The sequence below is a fragment of the Rousettus aegyptiacus genome, unplaced genomic scaffold (genome assembly GCF_014176215.1).
Source record: "Rousettus aegyptiacus isolate mRouAeg1 unplaced genomic scaffold, mRouAeg1.p scaffold_m13_p_16, whole genome shotgun sequence".
NCBI classification, from domain to species: Eukaryota; Metazoa; Chordata; class Mammalia; order Chiroptera; family Pteropodidae; genus Rousettus; species Rousettus aegyptiacus.
In genome coordinates, this window is record NW_023416291.1 from 35,183,323 (window position 1) to 35,206,316 (window position 22,994).

At 45.6% G+C, this 22,994-nt stretch overlaps 2 protein-coding genes and 1 non-coding gene across 9 annotated transcripts in view; 1 reads left to right on the top strand and 2 right to left on the bottom strand.

Moving 5' to 3' along the window:
• The window catches only part of CCL25 (C-C motif chemokine ligand 25), a 29,054-nt gene that overhangs the window by 3,519 nt on the left and 2,541 nt on the right, over positions 1-22,994 (top strand). For 5 of the 7 annotated variants that reach the window (XM_016163168.2, XM_016163167.2, XM_016163169.2 and 2 more), the window contains 2 exons: positions 17,935-18,045; positions 22,348-22,454. In XM_016163168.2, coding sequence (XP_016018654.2) covers positions 17,935-18,045; positions 22,348-22,454 — 218 coding nt within the window. Of the gene's footprint in view, positions 1-1,023; positions 4,436-17,934; positions 18,046-22,154; positions 22,162-22,347; positions 22,455-22,994 lie in introns of those variants that run through there. The other 2 variants (XM_036233794.1, XR_001599199.2) reach the window with 2 other exon arrangements.
• Positions 11,518-11,591, bottom strand: TRNAV-CAC. The gene has a single exon. It is a non-coding gene; the product is annotated as a tRNA-Val (tRNA).
• Positions 14,354-14,629, bottom strand: LOC118612449 (cytochrome c 2-like). Its single transcript, XM_036233795.1, has one exon. The coding sequence runs from the start codon at positions 14,627-14,629 to the stop codon at positions 14,354-14,356; it is 276 nt and encodes a 91-aa protein (XP_036089688.1).

Consider the following 22,994-nt stretch of genomic DNA (forward strand, 5'->3'; position numbering starts at 1 on the left):
GGATTTTTATAGCTCCATATAAATTTTAGGATTATTTGTTCTAGCTCTCTGAAAAATGCCATTGGTATTTTGATAGGGATTGGATTGAATCTATAGATTGCTTTGAGTAGTATGGCCATTTTAACGATGTTGATTCTTCCTACCATGAACATGATATGTGCTTCCAAGGTCTATTCTTTTGTTTGTCCTGTCTTTTTAGGCTCCTCTTGGCTGCGGCACATTCTCAGACTTTCTTTGTTTTTGATGACCTTGGCGGTTTTGAGAACTAGTTAGATGTGTTATAGGGTGCCTTTCTGTTGAGATTCCTCTGATGTTTTCCTCATATTAAGACTGGAATGATGGGTTTGGGGGAGGAAGACCAAAGAGGTCAAGTGCTCTTCCAATCACATCATTTCAAAGGATACAGACCATCAACATTGTCTCTACCTGTTGATGGTCTTGATCACCTGGCTGAGGTAGTATTTATCATCTTTCTCCACTGTAAATTCCCCCCCCACACACACACACACTTCTTACTGTATACTTTGGAAGGAAGTCACTGTGCAGCCCACATTTAAAGAGAAGAGAGTTACGTTTCCTCTCTTTAAGGGTGGATATCTACATAAATTAATTTGGAATTCTTCCACATGGTAGATTTTTCTCTTCTCCCCTATTCAGTAGTTTATTCAGTCATTATATCAGTATGGCCTCCCGAGTATTTTATACTCTGAGTTTTAACCTAATACTACTTTATTTATTTTGTTGCTCAAATTGTTCTGACTTTAGCCATTGGGATCTCTTCCAGTTGGCTCCTGTAGCCCTTTGACACACTCCCATCAGTGTGTTTGGCTTTTTTCATTTTGTTTTCTTTGGAGCAGTTCCTTACTCTCGTACTTCAAGATGCACCAGGCTCATCTTGTATATTTCCTGCTCCAATCCTAGAATCAGGCATTTCCCCAGGCCTACTTCCTTTTATTAGAGTGCTAGAAACCAAGATTCAGGCACTAGGAGTGCTCATTGTTTCTTTGGTGTTGTTTCTTACAGATCATCAATCTTTTTAAATTATCCACAATGTACCAGGTACAGGCACTCAGCCCTGGGGATACAACAATGACCATGCCAAATGTGGCATCTGCTGTCATGGAAGTCACAGTTAGTTTCCAGAAACAAGTTTAAGAGGGAAGCTCCGACACCAACTAGCTTGGGCAAGTATGATCTTAGGCAAGTTATTTCATCTCTCTGAGCTTCAGCCTCCCCTTCCATGAAATGGGGGTGATTTTAATACTTCACGAGGGTACAGTGAGAATTAAATGAAATCATCTACTTTTAGAATCACTGAAACAGAGCCTGGCATCAAGTGTCTAGTAAGTCTTACTAATAGTAATAAGAAATTACACAAATCATTACAATCTGAAGAGGTTCATAGTGCCAGAAAAACATATAACAGGAGGACCTGACCTCATTTTGGGGTCACTAGGAAGGCTTGTCGAGTCGGTGGTGTTGTAGCTGAGGCAGGATGGGTGAGTCACCAGGCAAAGGGGAGCAGACCATTTAAGGCAGCACGAACAAAGGCACTGAGGCAGGCAGGAGCTTGCACACTTAGGAACTGAGAAAAGGCTAGTGGAAAAGACATGGGTGGGAAAGGAAACTCTTGGGCTTGGAAGGAGCTGGTCACATGGGGCTTGGCTGGCTGTGGTAAGGTGAGACCTGTCCTAATAGCAAGGGAGGTGACTTGTCCAAGTGCATATGACTAGTAAGGACAGAGGTGGGATTTGTGCTTTGTGTCAAGAGAGCTTTATTTCCCTGTTCTGAATTTGAGATGGGACATTCTCGTTTTTTATTTTTTATTTTTATTTTTTTTTGTGGAGAGAAACACAGTTTTGGTTCTTAGGAGTTGGAATCGGTACAGTCCAGCCACCACAGTTCTACGTTGTTCGAGCTCTGAGGGTCTGTGAGGTCAGAGGATTCAAAGATGACTTAATCTTTATTCCTGCTCTTGAGGACATCACTGCTCCAAGGGAGAGGAGGACACAGAGACATACAAATACAGCCAGGGTGATAAGGGGTGGGTATAAAGCATCACCTGTCGTGAAGGGTAGTGTCTGAGCAGAGTACAGCAGGAATGGGAAGTGCCGGGTATAGGTCGTGAGGGAAGAAGATGGTGAGATGGTTCTGGAGAAGTGTTTGTCTCCAGCTCTGAAGGGCCCAACAGGATCAGGCAGAGGAGCTGGTGTTTATCCCATGGCCGGAAGCTGGCAAACTGCAACCATGTTTTTGCCCAGCCTGTGAGCTATAAATGATTTTTACATTTTTGAATGGTTGAAAAAAGCCAAAAGAAGAATAACATTTTTTAACGTGAGAAAATGACACGAAGCACAATTTCAGTGTGCGTCAAGTTTGATCGTAACACAGCCATGCCTGTTGTGTGTGTGTTGCTATGGCTGCTTTTGAGTGACACTATCAGAGGGAGATTTGTTCAGGCAGAGCCTGCTTCATGGCTGTGGAGACTGTCATCACCCAGGGCCCCATGCTTCTACTATTGCCCTTGTGAAATATTTAGTAATCTATGAATGAGAGGCTGTGCATTTTTATCTTACACTGGGCTCTGAAAATTACATAGCTAATCTTGGCAACAGAACATATGGCCCACAAAGCCTGCAATATGTACGATTGAGCCCTTTTCAGAAAGTGTATGCTGGTCCTGCCATGGTGGGCAGAATAACAGCCCCCCAAAGTTGTCCGTGTCCTAATCTCCTGAAACCTGTGACTATGTTACCTTTCCTGGCAAAAGGGACTTGCAGATTGGATTAGGTTAAGTATCTGGAGGTGGGAAGATTATCCTGGATTATCTGCATGAGGCCAGTGTAATCACAAGGGTTCTCGTAAGAGGAAGGCAGGAGGGTCAGAGTCAGAGAAGGAAATATGACAACGGCAGCAGAGGTCAGTGATGCTATTACCAGCTTTGACCATGGAAGAAAGAGCATGAGCCACAGATTGCGGGCGGCACCCAGAAGCTGGCAAAGGCATGGAAACATTCTCTCCTAGAGCTTCCAGAAGGACCATAACCCTACTGACACCTTGATTTTAGCCTGGTAAAACCAATTTCAGATTTCTGACCTTCACCATGATGCAGTGGAAAGCCATGACATCTGAACCATTTACAGGGCTCCGTATGTGGGTGGGGGTTATTTTGGGAACATAAGAAATGGGTTTAAATGTCAGGTTATCTGTTCACTGGTCAGCTTCCTAACAGAGTTGAGGCGTCAAAGTGCAATGACTGTTCTGAGAACAGAAGTCGGGCAGGCCCAAGCAAGCCCAGAAAACCTAGCATTCAACCTCTTTGGGGGCCCAACTTCGGTCTGATTCTACTTCAGGTGCCAAGTAGGTCAGTCATGTAGGAAACCAGGAAGCTCTATTTATTTTTCTTAGGCCTCTGAGTTTATTTCAGATTAGCAACAGTTTGGAGTTCATGTCCCTGAATAGTTAAGAATTGGAAGAGCGACAGCACTGGCTCCTTTGGGGCATGGGTCACCCATGGTTCCTGTGTCTGACCTGGAGAGCCTGGCCCTGGAGGGGCATGGAAATGCGGGGCTCTCCTTCCAGAGCTGCTGTGCTAATAACCTAACTTCCCCGAGCCTCAGTTTGTTTGTTTGCAAAACTGAGGAAACTGAGGAAAGCAGGCACTGAGCAGAGCATTTAATGTGCTGGGACATCTAACATGGTATCAGCAAGTTCCTAAAGAAGGGTCTGTGGTTAATGCCCCAGAGAGCATTAGGCTCTGCTTCTCGTCTTAGAAATCGGCTCCTTGAGTGCCACCCGAGGAGATAATGTGAGGTGCTGACCTGAGTGAGCTTGTCAGGTTTGTTTTCCAGAATTATCTTTCTGAATCTGACCCATTACCCTTCGACTCTAGTATCTGTCTGGCAAGAACAGCAGTGGGAATTTTATTTCCCAGAGTGTGAAAGGTTAGAAAGATCCCCACTGCTCTGATTCTCAAGGTCACAGAGTGGCCTGATTTCCCCTGTCTTCCCAGAGCAGTATTTCATATCGAGGTGTTGTCACATGGTCACCCTCATTATTGCTACCAGTGACTCATAGTGGTCACTATCATTTTTTTTTTTAAGATTTGTTGTTTTTTAATTCAGCTGGTTTTTTTCATGCCATATCAGTTCTCTTTCTTGCTTTGTCTTTAAGTGTTTTACATGTATTTGCTGGGCTTTTTGGAATGCTTCTTTAAAAAAGTATTTTTGAGTGAAATTCAGTGGTTTCTAGTATACTCATAAGCTTATGTAAATATCACCACTATCTCATTCCAGAACATTTTTATCACCCGAAAAAGAAACCCCATGGCCTTTAGAAGTCACCCACTAGCCCCTGGCAACCACTAATCTACTTTTTGACTCCACGGATTTGCTGCTTCTGATCACTTTATATAAATGGAATCATACAATATGTGGCTCTTTGTGTCTGGCTTCTTTTACTGAGCATAATGTCTTCAAAGTTTATTGTGCTATAGGGTGAGTTAATATTTTGTTCCTTTGTATGGCTGAATAATATTCCACTGTGTGGCTATACCACATTTTGTGTATCCATTCATCCGTCAATGCACATTGGACTGTTTCTACCTTTTGGCTATTGTCACTAATGCTGCTGTGAACATTCAAGAACAGGTTTTTATATGAACATTTGTTTTCATTTCTCTTGGGTGTATACTTAGGAGTGGAATTGCTGGGTCATGTGATAACACTGTGTTTAAGAGGAACCACCAGACCTTTTTCCCTGATCCTTATAAATGAGATGGAGGCTTCATTCTTATCAGTCACTGGCAGGTAATCAATTTGCTGTGACAGTTCTCCAGCCTTGCTCCTTGTCTAGCATCCCATGTGAAGCAGGCCAGGTGCCCATCGATTTGCCAGTGTCTGCCTGCACAGTGCCTCCCACCTTCCCTTGATTTGCTGGGGCAGGAGCACCAAGGGTGAGTGTTCCTGTTCCCAGCTTCTGCCTGACCCTGGCAACTCCCACACTCCATGCATCACAAAACCCACAAGCCTCCCAGCTCCCTAAGTGCAGCCTGCAGCGTTCCTCACCTCTGATCACGTGCAGTGAAGAGCAGTTGTGTGAGGTGAACAAGCCAGATGTTATCAGTCTGTTAATGCTCACAAAATTGATAAGAACAAATAGAGCAAAGATCAGAAACAGACACTTCACAGCAGGAAGAGTCAACAAATGTCATTGTCTCCACAGAGTTGTGGGTGGGGCCTGCTCAAGGTGAAGATCATTGCAGTGCTGCCAAGACCCAACACCACCTTTCCTGGGGGATGGGGGTGATGACCATGTTCATCTGAAGGACTCTGTGGAAGATACCAAGATATAAAAGGGCTAATAGTCTGACCCTGTGGTCATACCGCTGAAAATTATTCTGTGACCCCATGGAAGGGCTGTCCGTAGGAAGACATTCCTCACCATCTTTAATGAAATACCTTCAGGTTGACAGTTTAAATGCTGAACAATGAAGATCGCTTGCTCATCCACTAGAAATGGTGGAGGCCTGCAACCATATGGAGTAAGTAGCTCCCTGGGCTGAGCTCTGTGGACACAGTTTAATCCTCATGGTGAGCCTATGTCTTGGGTCCTGTTAGTCTCACTTTATGGAAAGGTCAAGTGGGCCTGAGGTCACACACTCCTAGAAGAGGGGCAGAAAGGGGTCAGGGTCTGGGACCAATGGACTCAGAATTCATGCACGGAACCCTGATGCCAAATTGCTTGTGACTTAAGAGATAAGGGCAGGGCACAAAGTTGCACCTATCCTCTGCACCTATCCAGGAGCCAGTAGTGGGAGAGGTGGGCTTTCTCCCCAGACCAGCCTTCCCGCCCCCTGGAGCAGGGGTCTTCCTGGGCTCGCTCCCATGGAAGCACCACTGGACATGTGCTCACCTGTGAATGGAAGGGTACGGGTGGGGTAGTGGAGAAAGGGGAAGGAGATGGACCAGCACTGAGGGAGGCCCAACCTCAGGGCTGATGGGCAGCAAGGAAGGACTAAGCAGGATGCAGTTGAGAGGTAGTGGGGCTGGGGGGAGAGGAGGGGCCGGGGGAGAAGGTTTACATGGACCACTCAGAGGAAGGAATACACAGCCCGTTGTGGGTGGGGGTGTCTTTTACCCGTGGTGTTATTTGTGGGATATTTCCACTCCCCAATCCAACCAGGGTCCAGGATCTCAAGATTGGAGTGAAGGGGGCATCCTCAGTAGTGCAATGAAAGCAATGGATTCAGGTCTGTATGGGAGAGGGAAGAAACCGAGGCTGTGGAAAAATGGTCCATCTTCATCCTGTTTCCTTCCATATCCTAAGATGTGCTGCCATGTTACTCAGGTGTGTCCTGGGTATATGAGTTCACTAGGGTTGCCATAACAAAGCACAGACTGGGTGGCTTAGGAACAAAAGAAATTTAGTTTCTCAGTGTTCTGGAGGTGAGAAGTCTGAGATCAAGGTGTCAGCAAGGCTGGCTCCTTCTGAGGCCTCTCTTCATCGCTTGCAGTAGGCCATCTTCTCCCCATGTCCTCACATCATCTTTCCTCTGTGCCTGTCTGTCCTAATTTCCCCTTTTTATAAGGACACCAGCTGTGTTGGATCAAGGCCCACCCTAATGACCTCATTTTAACTTGATCACCTATTAAAGGCATGATCTCTAAATATAATCACATTCTGAGGTCCTGGGGGTTAGGGCTTCAACATGTAAATTTTGTGGGAACACAGTTCAGCCCATAATGCTGGGGCAACATGTGAGTCTATTACAGCCCACTGGGTGTCAGCAAAGGTGGGCAGGGGAGCTCAGGTGGCTTTGTAACCTATGGGCATTGCCTGGTCTCCCAGAGGAGGAGCCAGGATTTTGAGGTTTGGACACCCCATTTTCTGGCTGGTAGGACTGACCTTGGGCCTCAGCAGGAGGATGGTGCCATATGTTGGGGGTTTGGGGGTCTATGTGGAAATGCACAGAGGCTGACCAGAGCAGCTACAGCCAGCATAGGGGCAGTAGGGGAGAAATCCAGAAGCCGGTGGTGGGCAGAGTGGGCTTTCTCCTCAGACCAGCCTTTTCGCCCCCTGGAGCAGGGGTCTTCCTGGGCTCGCTCCCATGGAAGCCCCACTGGGCATGTGTTCACCTTCCTCTGTGAGCTATTTCACAGGGGCTTTCTCTGTCCAGATCCCTGCTGCTTCCCTTCACCCCTACAAAACGCAGCTGCTCTGCTCCCACCGAGAATTGAGGCGCTTGGCACAGGGGCTGGCTCTAGGTTGAGCAGTCGGCTGGCGTGAGCCCTGGTCTCCCAGTGGCCATGAGCTCCTTGAGGGGACAACTGGGTCCTGTCCACATGTATATCCCCAGCACCAAACCTAGAGCCTGTAGGCATCAAAAGTTGGCTGACCAAATGAATAAGCAGCAGACTCTTCTTGCAAGGACCAGGGACAGTAAGACTCCAGCTTAGGTTTGTCACATCCCAACAGAGCTCACTCCATCCTCCCCCCTCACACACACTGGGTCAGGCTACCCAAGCTGGGGTCCCTTGCGTGGTGGGTGAGATAAGCATCCCACTCCCACCCTAGCCCAAGGAGGGTATATCTAATTCCAGGGGTGCCACTGACAGCACTGTGGGGTGGCAGCAACAAGGAGCTATAAGGGGATGCCCCAGCCCCAGCTCACCCCCTCCTGTCACCTGCTGCCCCATGAATGAAGAGGCTTATTCCCCACCCAGTGACCGGCACAGGCTCAGTGGGTGTCAGCATACTGTCTGCCTCATTCACCTTCCCAGTACAGGGACCCAGAGGCTAGATCGGGTTGGGCCCGGGGATGGGAGGTAGGGGGTAGGGGTTGAGGGTGAGGAAACTCTTAAATCCATCTTCCTCCCCTGCCCAGGCCAGGCCCAGCCTTCCCATTCCATAGGCAGGAGCATTCAACCCACACAACTGTTTCTATTCCCCGAGCAGGCCAAGAGTCACAAGAAACAGCTTTTTCCAAGAAAGGTTGGGTAGGGGCAGAAAGGTCAAAGGTCCCTGAGCAGAAACCCTTCATGGAGGAAGGAAGAAGCCCCTCTGGGTCTGGGGAGATGGTCGGCAAGTGACTGTAAGTGGGGTTTCTCACTCAATTCTTTGTGGCATGGACAGAATTGTACATTGTAGGATATTTAGCAGATCTCTAGCCACTGCTCACCAACTATAACAGCCAAATATCTCTCCATACATTGCTAGGTGTCCCTATGGGCAAAATGGCCCGAGGGAGGATCCCTGCTTTGCAGAACTGAGCCTGGAAAGGGTGCTCCCTTGCCTGGGTCCCTGTGCTGGTGTTAAGGGCCTTTGGAGCACATCCAGGCCAAGGTGTTCAGGGAGCCTGCTGTTCTGTGTGCCATTTCCTCTGCCTGAAATTTTCTGTCCCCTGACCTCCATTCCCACCTGCTGTCTTCCAGAACCGAGTCCACACATTACTTTCTCGAAGTATTCTGGGGCCCCCATCTTAGGAATGTGGCCCTCATGGGTGCCATGGTAGGCAGAATGATGACCCCTGCCCCCACTAGGAATATGTGGCCTTACCTGGCAAAAGAGACTTTGCAGATGTGGTTAAATTAAGGCTTTGGAGATGGGGAGATTTTCCTGGATTGCTCAGGTGGGATAATGTTATCACAAGAGTCCTTATGAGAGTGGAAGCAGGAGGGTCAGAATCAGAGAAGGAGATATGATGCAAGCAGAGTCAGAAGGGAGTTGGAAATTGCTTCTGGCTTTGCAGATGAAGGAAAGGGCTGTGAGCCAAGGCATGTGGGCACCCTCTACAAAATGGAAAAGGCATGGACATAGGTTGTCTCTTAGAGCCTCCAGAAGGAATGCAGCCCTGCTGACACCTCAATTATAGGACTTCTGCCCTCCAGGACTACAGGATACTTTGTGTTTTAAACTACTACAGCAGACACACGGAACTCATACAGGTGTCTACTCTGAAATTCCAAGTCAAGGAAAGCTGTTGTGTGGTCAGGTTGGCATTTGCCTCTCTTGGTATGAGCTGTGGTGCACAGTGGTGCTGCTGCCTCCTACCAGGTAGGGAGAACTCAGTGTATGAAAGTTGGAGGTCAGGGCTTGGACGGACCAGAATTTCTCAGGCTTAGAACACTGAGAAAGAGAAGCAAACAAAATGACTGCTTTTGCTCTCCAAGTTAAAAAAAAAATGCTTGTAAAGACCAAAAATTCTCAATCATTGCTTCAGGTAGCTGACTTTGAGAGGCTTCCCATATTCCTAAACATGTCCTGGGCCAATTCCTTTTTCCCCTCCCTAAGAGAAGACATCTTTGATTTTTATAGCCAACGTTAAAGGGAAAATGAGTTTTTCATTGAAGTTCATGGTCAAAAGGACACACAGACTATAAAGCTTCTCCAGCCCTTTTGCCAGCAGCTAAAATACTAAGGGAGGGTTTGTATAGCCTCTGCCTGATCCTAGAGAAAGGGACCAAGAATGGAACCTTGAGAAAATGCCCTTGTCTCAAAGATGATGAAAAGGAAGGGGGACAGGACGCAAACTGGTTGTGTTTCTAAAGTGATGGAGATGAGAGCCCTACAGAAAAAATAGCCAGGGACCTGAGGGCGAGGGGTGACTGCTGGGTTTCAATCTGGAGCAAATGCAGGAGTTCAGGAGTGAGAGGTGAGAGAGTGTCAGTAAGGTAGACAAGTGTCAGAAATGCCAGACTTCCTTGAGTCAAAGATATTTGAGAGCTGTTCTTGGTGCCAAAGGCAGTAGCTGTGAAGACAGGGAAAAGAGCATAGTAGGTGGTGAGAGAAGAGAAATGATGAGTATATTAACCGTGTTTTTTTATTTTTGGTATTTTATGATGCTTTGACATCTTCGCTGTTTTGGGACAGATTACCCCTCACAAGGCTAGCTAATTCCTAGAGATAACAAATGACTCACCTGGGAGTGCACTTTTCATATACGAAACAATCCAGAACTCACACCCCAACCACCGCCTCTATCAGGCTCTCACACTCGAGGAGGCACCCCAGGGCCCTAAACACCCCAGGGCCAGCTACCAGACAACTGGGGATAGCATCTGTGCCCCAGAGCCTGCTGAAATTATCCACACTAGCCAATTGAAAATATGTTTACCCTGAAGTAAAGTCAATTAAAAATACCCAGTTTGAGAAGCCATAAGAAAAAAAAAAAGACAAATGACAAAGCCTGAGACTCTTTTAGGATATGATCAAGTGTACAAACATATATACAATGGGAGTCCTAGAGGAAGAAGAGAGAAAGAAAAACTATTTTAAAAATGTAATGGCCAAAAACTTCTCAGATTTAATAACAGTCATGAATCTATACATCCAAGAATCTCAACAAACTCCCAGCAGGATAACTCAAAGACATCTACATCAAGACACATTATTACCAAATTGTTGAAAGATAAAGACAAAAAGAGAAGCAAACAAAATGACTGCTTTTGCTCTCCAAGTTAAAAAAAAAAAAAAATGCTTGTAAAGACCAAAAATTCTCAATCATTGCTTCAGGTAGCTGACTTTGAGAGGCTTCCCATATTCCTAAACATGTCCTGGGCCAATTCCTTTTTCCCCTCCCTAAGAGAAGACATCTTTGATTTTTATAGCCAACGTTAAAGGGAAAGCAACAAGAGAGAAGTGGCTCAGCACGTACAAGGGATCTCCAATAAGATTAACAGCTGATATATCATCAGATATCATAGATGCCAGAAAATAGTGAAGAGTATTTAAAACGATGAAAGGAAAAAACTGTCAACCAAGAATTCTATATCTAGTAAAACTATCTTCAAAAATGAAGGAGAAATTAAGATATTCCCAGATAAACAAAATTAAGAGAGTTTGTGGCTAGCAGACCCGCCCTACAAGAAATGCTAAAAGGAACATTTCTCCTTTTAGGAGAAATTAAAGGACACTAGATAGCAATTCAAAGCCATATTAAGAAATAAAGAACACTGGTAAAGATAACTACATAAGTATAAAAGCCTGTATTATTGCATTTTTGGTTTATAACTCCTCTTTTTTTCCTATGTGATTTAAAAGACAAGGCTTAAAACAATAATTATAAAGCTATGTTAATGGAAATACAGTGTATATAGATGTAATTTGTAACAACACAATGTAAAGGGGGGAAAATGAATGAAGCTGTGTATGAGCAGAGTTTTGTATACTATTGGAGCTCAGTAGGTATTAATTCAACCTAGATTGTTACAGGTTGAAGATTTTAACTATAGTCCCCAGGTAACCAGTAAGAAAATAACTAAAAATATACAAAAAAAAAAAAAAGGAAGAAGAGGGGATCAAGTAGCACACTAAAAAAAAAAAAAAAAAAAAAAGTAAGCATGTGCTTTCCCCCCACCCCACCCACCCCGCTTCCACCCCACTTCCACCCCACTTCCACCCCTGACCTATGGATGTTGCCATCTCCCTTTACGGACTGGATCTCTGAAGACAGGACGTCTCCTTACACTATGTGCACTTGTGGTGCACAACCAGGTTGGCACCCCAGAATGTGGTCCATGGCTCCACCTGGGGCACGAACCCAGGACCGTCTGCGTGTGAAGCAGCCGTGCTAACCACTACACTATGGAGCCACCCCCAGCATGTGCTTTTCTTTTGAAGGCTAATTTGCAAGGCCTTCAAAAGAAAAGCACATGCTTGGACAGTGCACAGAAGGGCAGCAGTGCGACACACACAGACTCAGTCACGATTGATTTTCCTTATAAAAAGCCAGTTGTTTAATAGCTTCTCAAGGACATTGTGTGACTTCCTAATTGATGGGATAGCAGTTACAGGGTATTGGGATCCTCAGATGTCCTTACATAAATCTGAAGAATTAGATCTTAAATCTTTAATTCATCGTGGAATGTTTTTTTTTTAATAAAATGCAATTTCATATTATAGTTATATTATGTATATATAAATTTATATTACCTCATTGAAAATCAATTAAACACAAAAGAAGATAGTAATGGACAAATTGAGGAACAAAAAAGGTATAAGACATACCTTTGAAACAAGTAGTAAGATGGCAAAAGTAAGTTTTTTATCAGTTATGATCTTGAATGTAAATGGATTAAACGCTAAATGAAAAAAACCAGAGACCAATAGAATGGGTAAAAAATGTGACCCAGCTATATGCTGTCTACAAGAGACTAACTTTAGATCTGGAAACACAAAAAGCTTGAAAATGAAAGAATGAGAAAAGGTATTTCAAGCAAATAGTAAAGTAACCAAAAGAGAGCTAGAATACCTATACAAATATCAGACGAGATAGATTTTAAGTCGAAAATTGTTACAAGAAACAATGAAAGGCATTATCTACTGATAAAAGGGTCATTCTACCAAGAGGATACATTCATTATAAATGTATATTTACCAAACAACATGGCCCCAAAATATGTGAATCAAACATTGGGAGAATTGAAGGGAGAAATAGACAATTCTACAATAGTAGTTGGAGACTTAAATACTCCACTTTCAATAATGGTTGTAACTCAACCTAATATGCAAAACAGCAGAATACACATTTTTCTCATGTGCACATAATACATTCCCCAGTATAGACCATATGTTAGGCCACAAAGTAAGTCTCAATAAATGTTAAAAGATTGAAAGCATACAAAGTATCTTTTCTGACCACAATGTAATGAAGCTAGAAATCACCGACAGAGGGAAAACTGGAAGACAACACACTCTTACCCGATAGGTCAAAGAAGAAATCACAAGGGAAATTTAAAAATACTTTGAGATAAAAGAAAATGAAAACAACATTCCAAAATCTATGGGATGCAGGAGAAGCAGTGTTCATAGAGAAATATATAGCTTTTAAGTGCCACATTAAAAAAGAAGAAAGATCTTAAATAGATAACCTACCTTTATACCTTAAGGAACTAGAAGAAGAAGAAGAAGCTAAACCCAAAGCTAGTAGAAAGAGGGAAATAATAAAGATTATAGTGGAATAGTAGAATAGAACAGAAAAGCAATTGAATCAACAAAACCAACAGTCAGTTCTTTGAAAAGATCAACAAAATTGACACACCTTTATCTAGACTAAGAAAAAAAGAAAAAACAAATAACTAAAATCAGAAATGAAAAGTGGGGACATAACAACTGACTTTATAGAAATACAAAGGGTTTTAAGTAACTATGAACAACTGTATGCCAACAATTTAGATAATCTAGATGAAATCGATAAATTCATAGACACAAACTACCAAAACTGATTCAAGAAGAAATAGAGGATTTGACCAGTTCTATGGGACTCTACTTTTCCCTCTAAGCAGGTGGTTTTCAAACTCTTTTTGGAGGCCTAAGAGTTTCCACATATCTGGGGTGCATGGGGGTGAGGTGGGGGTGCTCTGAGGCCCCCAACTCCTGGTTGAACCACACAGTTCTATTTACAGTTGATCCTTGAATTATGTGGGTTCACTTACATGTAGATTTTTTTCGATAAATATACAGTTGGCTCTCCATATCCCTGGGTTTCACATCCACAGATTCAACCAACCATGCACCAAAAACAGTATTTTTAATCCACAGTTGGGAATCCTTGGATGCAGAGGCCCAACTGTATGCACTGTTATACGTCATCTGAAATCAGGGACTTGAGCATGTGTGGATTTTGAGTCCTGAAACCAATCTCCTGTGGATACTGAGGGAGAACTTTAGTTAAATTCTTGGGGAGTCAAAGTTATCTGCAGGTTTTTTGGTTTTTTTTTTATGGTATAAATGTTTATTAACATGAAACATGTTTTTCCCTCTTACTCGGTTTGATTTTATGTCACCCATGGTCAACAATTTGCTTTTTTCCCTGCTCCAATAGTAGAAAATTGTAAGGTAAGATCAAATATTGACTTAATTTTCCCTACTTTTTTTCTTAAGTATTATTTACAATAAAAGGTAAACACATAGCCAAACACAGGTTAATAAAAACTAATGTCTGCTATACTTAAATTTAAATTACAGAGAAATAAGTATGTGGATGCTATCTTCATCATCAATTGCAGTTGCTAGGCTTATAAAATATTTCGCAAATATTTTGCAAATGTAAAGACTACTGAAACACAATAAATTTCAATTGTCTTCCCTCTCCTCCTCCTCCCTGACTTTATCCACATCGTCAGTGAGCAGATGAAAATAAATTCAGACTCTGAAGGGTATTTGATCAGTAGATTACACACAATCAAAAATATCAACTTTTATTTTAAAATGTTAAACTTACTACAAGATGATCAAGAAAGATCAAATATGACTTTCGTAAACATGCATTATTTGAAATTGGAAAATTTTGGCTTATAACTAATGTATTTTTTTAAGTTGCAAGAGCATTTCATAAAGATGTTGCCTGTTTCAGTTATTGAATGTGATCTCTCTCACTCTTCTTTTTAAAACCAGCAAAGATCATTTTAGTTTCAGGGATATATTTCTTTGCATTCTCCAAATATTCCATCAGTGGTTCTCTCCCCAGATAACAGAATAAAAAAATCAGAATAAGAAAATCCTGGTGTTTGCCCTGTTTTGTGGCAAAAAGGCCCCAAATATTTGGACTAGTCTTGTGTTTTCCACCTTCTCCCACTGTGTGGCACTGAGCACATTTTTTGAATAAAGATCTTCTTGCCTGACTCATCATCTCCCATTTTGTACACAGGGCCAGCGCCCCCGCCTCTCCAGGGAACTCCTAGTATTCACGGGTTGGGAGGGAGTGGGGGCTCACTGCTGGGCCAGAGCCCACACCCCAATTTTGAGGTAGTCTGACAGCAGAGCCTCAAAGACCTGCACCCCAGCTAGGCCTGAGTTTCCTGTCTATATGCAGATTTTTGATTGCGCTTGCATGGAGTGGTGGGGGTGGGGGTGGGGGGAGGGGTTGGCCCCGCAACCCCCACACCCTTGTTCACAGGTCAACTGTATTTTCATTTGTTTTCTCTTGGGAGTGGCAGACTCTGTTCAGAACTTCTTAAAGAGTAGAACTCCTACCCCCAGATTTGATAACCCTGTGAAGAAATATCTGGCAAAGTGAAGGCATCAGGGCTCCGGCTGAGTGAGGGGCAGTGCTGGGCTGGGAACTGCTGTCAGGGAGGACATGCCCGACCTTGACGGCCAGGAGGAGCTGCGGGTTCTGACAAAGTGTGGGAGGAAAAGGGCTGGTCCTAATGCAGGGAGGAGGCAGGAGAACTAACGTGTAAATCAAGCCATATTCAGAGACTGCAGCACGCTGATCAGCCCGGCAGCCACACCCGGAGGACACCTGCAGAAGAAGCACGATTTCTGCCGGGACTGCTGACAACCCATTTCCCTGCACGCTGAAGGCAAAACAGGAAAAGTTTTTAAGTGGCGCCCTACACAAAATAAAATCATTCATTTCCTATGGCTAAAACCATGGGGAACCTATGGATCACAGGCTGGGAACTGCCAGCAGGCCTTCCACACTAGATGTTTTTACCTTCTTGTTATACATACTCCTGTCCTTCCTCACTGTATGTCTATATCAAAGGAAAATGGGTAAACAAAGTCTTTAAACTATAACTCACAGGAACTGAAGAATGATATATATATATATATAGAATTCCCCAAATACCAGGGGTCCCTTTCAGTGCCTTTAATCTGTCCCTCTCTGTGTGTTTACTCTCTTACTATCCTCTTCTCTCTACTGTCTCTGTCCCTGAGTCTCTCTCAGGCTCTCTCAACTCTCTGCCTCTGAGAAGAGACCATGCTCTGTCTTTAGAATGTCACCCCTTCTCTAATAAACTCTCCTTTTGACTCTAACTTTGGCATGTGTTTGAATGCTTTCTTACTCTCCTCCAAGAACCCTCTTCTCTCTCAGTGAAGGGCTTGAGTCTCACCCCAGTCAGACAAATTTGCCCTGTCTTGAATCAGTCCCACTCCCAGAAGGGGTGGCCATGGGCCCCGTTCGATTGGCTGTTAAGGGTCTCCTTGTTAAGGGTAGAAGATTTTCAAAGTGAGCCAACTAGCTAAGTCAGCTACAGGGAAGAAATATCTTTAGATACCAGAAGTTGTCCTACTTGCTTGGGTGTGGTTTAGGAAATGTATAGGATATGAAGATGGCCAGTGTCTGCTTCTGTAATCTGCTCACTTATTAACCAGAGTGTAGTACGAGGTGATGTATTTGTATCGCGTTAATGGTCGATTTCTGCTTTCTGTAAACTGCTTACTTGTTTAATGTAGTTTTGGGCTTTGTGAACTGCCTCTTTTGCAATTGTAAGAGTGAAGACTTCCCAGTAAATCAGTAACAAGGAGGTGATTCCTCCAGGCACCAAAGTCCCAGGAAGAGGCACAACATTCCAAGATACAGATAACAAGACTGTCTACCAGGCTATATTTGATCTAGCAATTCCCCAGATACATTTACCTTTGTAAAGGACATTAACGGTTAACTTCTGCTTTCTGTAATTTCCTTACTCTCTCTTTGTTCTAAGATGTAGTGAGAGGCTTCATAAACTGCCTCAAACAAAGACCCGGGGCTGATCTCCTCTAACCCTGCATGGTAGAGTCAGTAGCCGGCAGGCTTACAAAGGCTCATAATTAATCTCAATTGTCTCCATGGGTTTTAGATTTGAACACACCACAACATCCTGTAATCCCATATTAATTTTTGGTCTGCTTTTCCTATTGTGCAAAAAAAGTCATTGGTATTCTGATAGGGACTGTATTGAATTTATAGTTCACTTTAGGGAGTACTACCATCTTAAGAATATTAAGTCTTCCAATCTATGCCTCTCTTGAATTTCAGCAATGTTTTGTAGTTTTTAGTCTATACATTTTACATTTCCTTAGTAAAATTTATTCCTATTTATTTGTTATGCCATTGTAAATGGAATTGTTTTTAAATTTCCTTTTCAAATTGCTCATTGTATGGAAATGCAACTTTTTGTGTATTTGTCTTGTATAGTGAAACTGCTGACTTTAGTAATTTTAATGGTTGTGTGTGGATTTAGTATTAAGGTTATGCTGACTTTTAAAAAAGTGAGCTAGGATGTGTTCCCTCCTCTTCTCTCTCTCTCTCACTCTCTCTCTTTTTTATGGAAGAGTTTGAAAAGAATTTGCATTAATTCTTCTTTAAATGTTTGGTTGAATTCACCGGTGAAGCCATCTTGTCCAGGACTTTTCTTTGTTGGGAGGTTTTTGATTACTGCTTCAATATCCTTATGTATCATAGGTCTTTGCAGCTTTTCTATTTCTTGTCCAGTCAGTTTTGGTAGTTTGTTTCTAGCAATTTGCCAATTTCATTTAGGTTATCTAATTTGTTGGCATAAAATTATTCATAGTATTCTCCTATAATTCTTTTAATTTATTTCTGTAAGGTCAGTAGTTATGTTCCCACTTTCATTTCTGATTTTAGATATTTGTTTTTTCTCTTTTCTAGGTCCCTGTTTTATGTTATTTTAGCATTCATCAGTTGCTATTGTAACCTCTTTGTTAGAAAAACAAAAATGAAAAGTCTCCATGGCAGTAGGGACTATATGTTTTGTTACTGTTGTAATTACTCAACCTGGCACATAATAGACCTCAGTAAATATTTCCAGAATTATTTCTTGCCGGTAGAGCGCATCAAAGGACTGGGAAATGGCTTCCCCACAGCCCTCAGGGGAAGACAGGCTGTTAACTGTTGAGCCTTCTTTCACCTGGGCTCATGGCCCCCCAGTGCGTCTTCCACGTGACCTCTGCAGAGCTCCAGCGAAGCAGAGCTGACTGCTACCCTCACCTGGCTAAATCCCTCAGCAGCTCCCCAATGCCCTCTCGATGAAGGTCACCCTTCTTGGCTTAACATGTGAGGCCCTGAATAGCCTGTCCCCTCCCACCTTATCTTCTGTTACCCAGCCCCACCCCCATCTTCCATCCTAGCCATCCTGCACTTGGCAGGTCCCTCTGACATCCTGCTCTGATCTGACCTCTGACTAACACCTGTTTGTCTTTCAGGTCTCCATTCAGCAGTTTTTCCTCTGGAGGCCTGGTGGGGTGCCGTCTGCACCCCCACAGCCTGTGTGGACGTTCCTCTAGAATGCTGACCGAGCAGCCCTGCAGCATCCTGTAAATGTCCCCCACTAGCTTCCAGCCCCACATGGGGAGTGGGGCATCTCTTATCTGTCCTCTGTCTCTGTCTCTGAGCTCATCACTTGGCACCTGTTTTAAGATGTAGATTTTTATTATTATGCAGGTCTGGTGAGGCCAACAGATCAGGAGAGGATTGCCATTAAAAAGACACTCTGTTACTCCCAGATCTCAAGGTGAGGCCTGCAGAACTACACAGGGCAGCACCCGGACAGTCAGGAGGCAGAGGAAGGAGGCAGGGGACCAGGCAAGAGCCTTTATTGTGGTTTCCCTGGGTAGGAGTGGGCAGGGCAGCATAAACAGGTTTGGGATCAGCTGGTTTGAATAATTCGAACATCCTCTAGGGCTTAGGGGCTGGCCTTGGTCTTGTGGCACCTGGCCCTGGGGTGGTTGGGTCACAGGAACAATGCCTCCTGGAATGTGAGAGTCATAACAGGGGTGGGGGTATATGTGGAAGGGGTTGGGGGTACGGTTTTAGATTAACCGTTTTGCATATGAAAGGTGCACACAAGCAACTCATTTACTATCTCTAGGAATTGGCTAGCCCTGGGAGGAGCAGGCCCTCCAGGACCTGCAAGGTCCCAGCTGTCAAAATATCAGAATGAAAAAGACATGCTTGGAGCACCGAATTTTTAGGGCCATGAAATATGATGATTGATACATGTCCAAACCCACAGAATGTACAGCACTAGGAGTGCACCCTAATGTAAACTACGGACTCTAGGCGATGATGATGTGTCAGAGTAGGTTCACTGATAGTGACAAATATACCACCTGGTGGGGACGCTGACAGCGGGGGAGGCTATGCGTGTGTAGCACATGACGTACATGGGAATTCTCCATACCACTCCCTCGATTTTGCTGGGGAAATTAAACTGCTCTTAAGAAACAGTCTCAAAAACATATAAAAAAGAAACAACAAAAAATTATGAGTTGACCATCTATGGCTAGAACTGCTCTGTCTGATAAGGTAGACAGCAGCCACACGTGGCTATTCAGCACTTGAAATGTACTGCAGGCGTACAATAAGCCACATTTTGAAGACTTACTATACAAAAAAGGAAAACATCTCATTAGTCATTTTTATTTGATTACATGGTGAAATGATAATATGTTGATAGATAGGGTTGAATAAAATACATGAAACATTTTTTAAAGACATTTTTAATACAGCACTCAATAGTACATGTGGAATCTGGGCTCTGCTCACTTAGTTAAGCAACTGAACCCCTCTGGGCCTCAGCTGATGGTTTTTTCCCTTATAAAATGGGGATAAATATTAATCCCCTAGGGTTATGATTACTTCAAGCCACTCTTTAAAGGAGTGCCACCCATCCCCAACACCTCCCTATCACTCAGGATTTGTAGCTGTGATCCTAAACTCACAATATCTTGCTTCATTTTTTGCTGCTTGTCTTGTCTGCTCTGCACTGGGACCACTGTCTCTTTCACTGCTTGTCCTGGCACCCAGCCCAGTGCCTAGCATACAGAAAGTACTTGCTAAAGCACTGAATGAATGAGATAACAAGTGGCCCACACACAGGTATCCACTGAGGATCAGAGACATCTTTGTCATATTCATGGCTGGGACACATCTGCTTCCTTATTGCCATTACCCCAGGGCTGGTATCTGAGGCACTCAGAAAACCTGTGTGGAAGGGGTGAACGGAGCTCTGTAGCTTTGAAGACGTCCTTGGGACCCTTGTGAACATTCTCTTTAAGGCACACTGGCCACCTTCATCACATCATGCCTGCTCCAGCCCCATCCTGGCAGGGCTGATGTCAGGCAGTCACCTCCGCACCTGGGGGCAGTTCAGCTGTCCTGGTCCCCACACATCTGGTAAGAGCAAAAGCACAAGGCTGAGGCCAAGGCCATGACCAGTGCCAGTAGCCTGAGTCCCACCTTGGCCATCATTGCAGCTGCCCCCTGGAACACAGTCTAGTGAGAGAAGCACCTCAAAGCCAGCCTTGTAGGAGGGAGCAAGGCCAACCACATTGGGAACACAGCAAAAGGGGCCACACAGAGACAGTCTATAATCCAAATTTCTGAAAGTCAAGACATAGGCTGGCAAGGTATCCTGGAAAATTCCTTCACAGAACTCACCAGCCACCCTGCTCTGCAGAAGGGCCACCAACTAGAGGTGCCTTCTGCTGGAGTACCTCCCAGAGCAGAGCTGTGGCCCCGCCCACCACGGTAGTCTGCTCTGCCGGCCCTGGGGTATGGTCAGTCTCTCTATTTGGCTCAACTCCAGGCTGGAGACCACCCAATGGCCGCCATTGTCCGAGCTAGTTAGTGATCAGGAAGCAAGAGGCTTGTCTCCCCAGCTGTGTTCATTCCACACATGATGAGAAGAGGGTCCCCTGCTGGAAGCAGTTTATCCTTAATGTCTCCAGCAGCTGTATGAACGGAAGAGGCCTCCACTCTCCCAGTTCAGCCCTGTCAGTGAATATGTGGCCCTCCCCACACTCAGTAGCTACGGTCTTCAGAACTCCGGGGTTTCATTCAGGGCCTAGCCTCCCCGAACATCTTGTCTCCTGCCAATACCTGGGTTCTGAACCGGCCCAAGAGCTTGTAAAACCCTGTCTGCTTTGCTTCCTGGTTCTTCAGCACCACTGACTCCTCCACACTCCCCATGCCATATCAAGGTTGTGGGTGGGACAAATCTAGAGGGGCCGGGCGGGGAGGGGACTCACTCTCCCAGGACCTCGGCCAAGTTTGGGTAGTCGGCGGCAGGCAAGGGCAATAGGCCGGAGCGGGAAGGCTGGCCCCAGCCTGTCCCGCCGCGTCCCCACGCCCTCAGCCACGCGGAGCCGCGTCCCGGCCCAGCTTCACCTATCCCGGGGACGGCCACAGCGACTGCCACAGGACCGCTGGGCGCCCGAGCCCAGGTGCGTCTTCGCGGCGTGGGTAAAGCTGGTCCCGTAAGCCCCGCCCCATGTCTAAGCCCCACCCAGAAAGCCCCGCCCTTGGGGCCTGGTACCTTCCGCCAAGCCCCACCCCGGCGTTAAGCCCCACCCACCTAGTCCTACCCAACCCCACCCGCTGCGACCCCTCCACTCCTGTTTCCAGTCATGAGACCCAGGGAAAGAAGAAACGCCTTCCAGATTATCCGATTCCGGCCAGCGTGGTTTCTTCCAAATCCAGGGCATTTCTTTGTTGCAGTGGTTAATAGTTTTATTGAGATTACTCTCAAGATAACGTTCAGAAAAATTCGCATATCATACAGTGCATCCATTGCAAGTGGATTATTCGCGGTGTTTATTTGCAGAGTCGCTCGACCATCACCACTAATTTCAGAATCAAAAACACCCTTTTGCACTCACCCTCATTCTCTACCCCTCCCAGCCCGTAGCAGCCACTAATTTTATTTTCTGTTTCTATAGATTTGCCTATTCTAACACTAGGGCATTTCTGTGACATATCACTCCACCGTGTGGAGGGAGAGAAAAATGGGATAAAGCCGGGGCCCCAGGAGAACAGGTGTTTTGGGAGTGGGGAGCAGAGGTGAAGGATCTTCCTGGGGCTCTAGGCAGCCTGAGGCCTGTCCACAGGAAGCCACCCAGTGTGTGGAGGAGAGAGAATGGGAGGAGGAGAAAGGGCCCTTCAGGGAGAAAGGGTGCTGGCTGAGAGGACTGGAATGGGGGAGGAAGGCGGAAAGGAGGGGGTGTCACAGGGCAGCCAGCCTTCAAGTGGCCTGATAGAGATCAAGGCTGGGCCGACCATCCACATCTGTCAACCTCTCATGGAGAGGGAGCCAAGCCTCTGTTCTGCATCCGAGTAGTTGATTAAGGGAGTCAGTGTTTCTTGATTTGAATCCTCTTGTCTCTAGTCACCCCCAACTCGCCTCCAAGTGTACCATGACCTTGCATAGAGGAGTTAGAAAGAGAAAGGAAAAGAGAGGAGGGCAGGACAGAAGGGAGAAGCCTGGAGGTGGAGTGGGAGAGGAGGTGGGGAGAAGGAAGGTGGGTGGAGGGCAGGTGATAGCAGGGTGGGGCTCTATCTATAAAGGGAAAAAGTCTGCAGGCTGGTGGGCAGGAAAGATTGGCGTAGGTCTCCATAGGTCTCCGGAGGCACCAGGGACTCCGTGGGCTTTGGTAAGTGTAGTTTCCCCCGCCCAACCCCCACCCAGGTGAGACCAACAGCTGGTCCCTCCGGAATGACTTGTCCCCAACCCGTGTCTGCCTGCCTCTCTTGTAGAGGGCCCTGGTTCAAGATGGGGGTGTTCCCAGTGCCTGCCGCTGCTCATTTTGGGTCCTCCTTACCTCCACCTCCCCTGTTAGCTCTCAAGGCTCGCAAGGAGAACCAGCCTGTGCAATGAACTTGTGGCTCCTGGCCTTCCTGGTGGCCTGCTTCGTGGGCACCCGGGTCCCTGCTGTCCACGCTCCAGGTACTGTCTACGCCATACCTACCCACCTCCCTCAGATTTCCTGTCTCCCCACCATCCTCCTGTGCCCCCCATTTGCCTGTCCCCAGCTCCAGAAGCCTTCCCTGAGTCCATCTCCACCACTGAATTCTCTGACTGACTGACAGCTCCCCTGCCCCAAGCATGCAGAAACTCCTGGCATCTGTGCAGCTCCTTGAGGCTGCAGGGCCCCCAGCCTCTTTTCTGGAGCCCCCACCATAGTCTGTGACCCAAGTCCTCCCCGCGGGGACTCCAGCTGGCCCAGGGACTGCGGAGAGCAGAGAGTGGATTCCAGCGGTGGCCTACTGCTTATTGCCAGACACACCATAGTGACCTAACCTAGCAGAGCCCTGGAAGCCAGCAGGAAAGGGTCGCCATCCTGGCTTCTCCCTACCCGGGCTAACTGGGTAGACCGGCTGAGAGTTACTACTCAGCCTTTATGTGAGTCAGTTTCCTCATCTGCAAAGTGGGCTTCTGAATTCCCACTCCAGTGAGGGGCTGTGAAGATCCAATGGGCTGATGCCT

Excerpts from the sequence above, each read along its gene's own strand:
- LOC118612449 (XM_036233795.1), bottom strand. The coding sequence starts at position 14,629 with ATGATGAGTCAGGCAAGAAGATCTTTATTCAAAAAATGTGCTCAGTGC.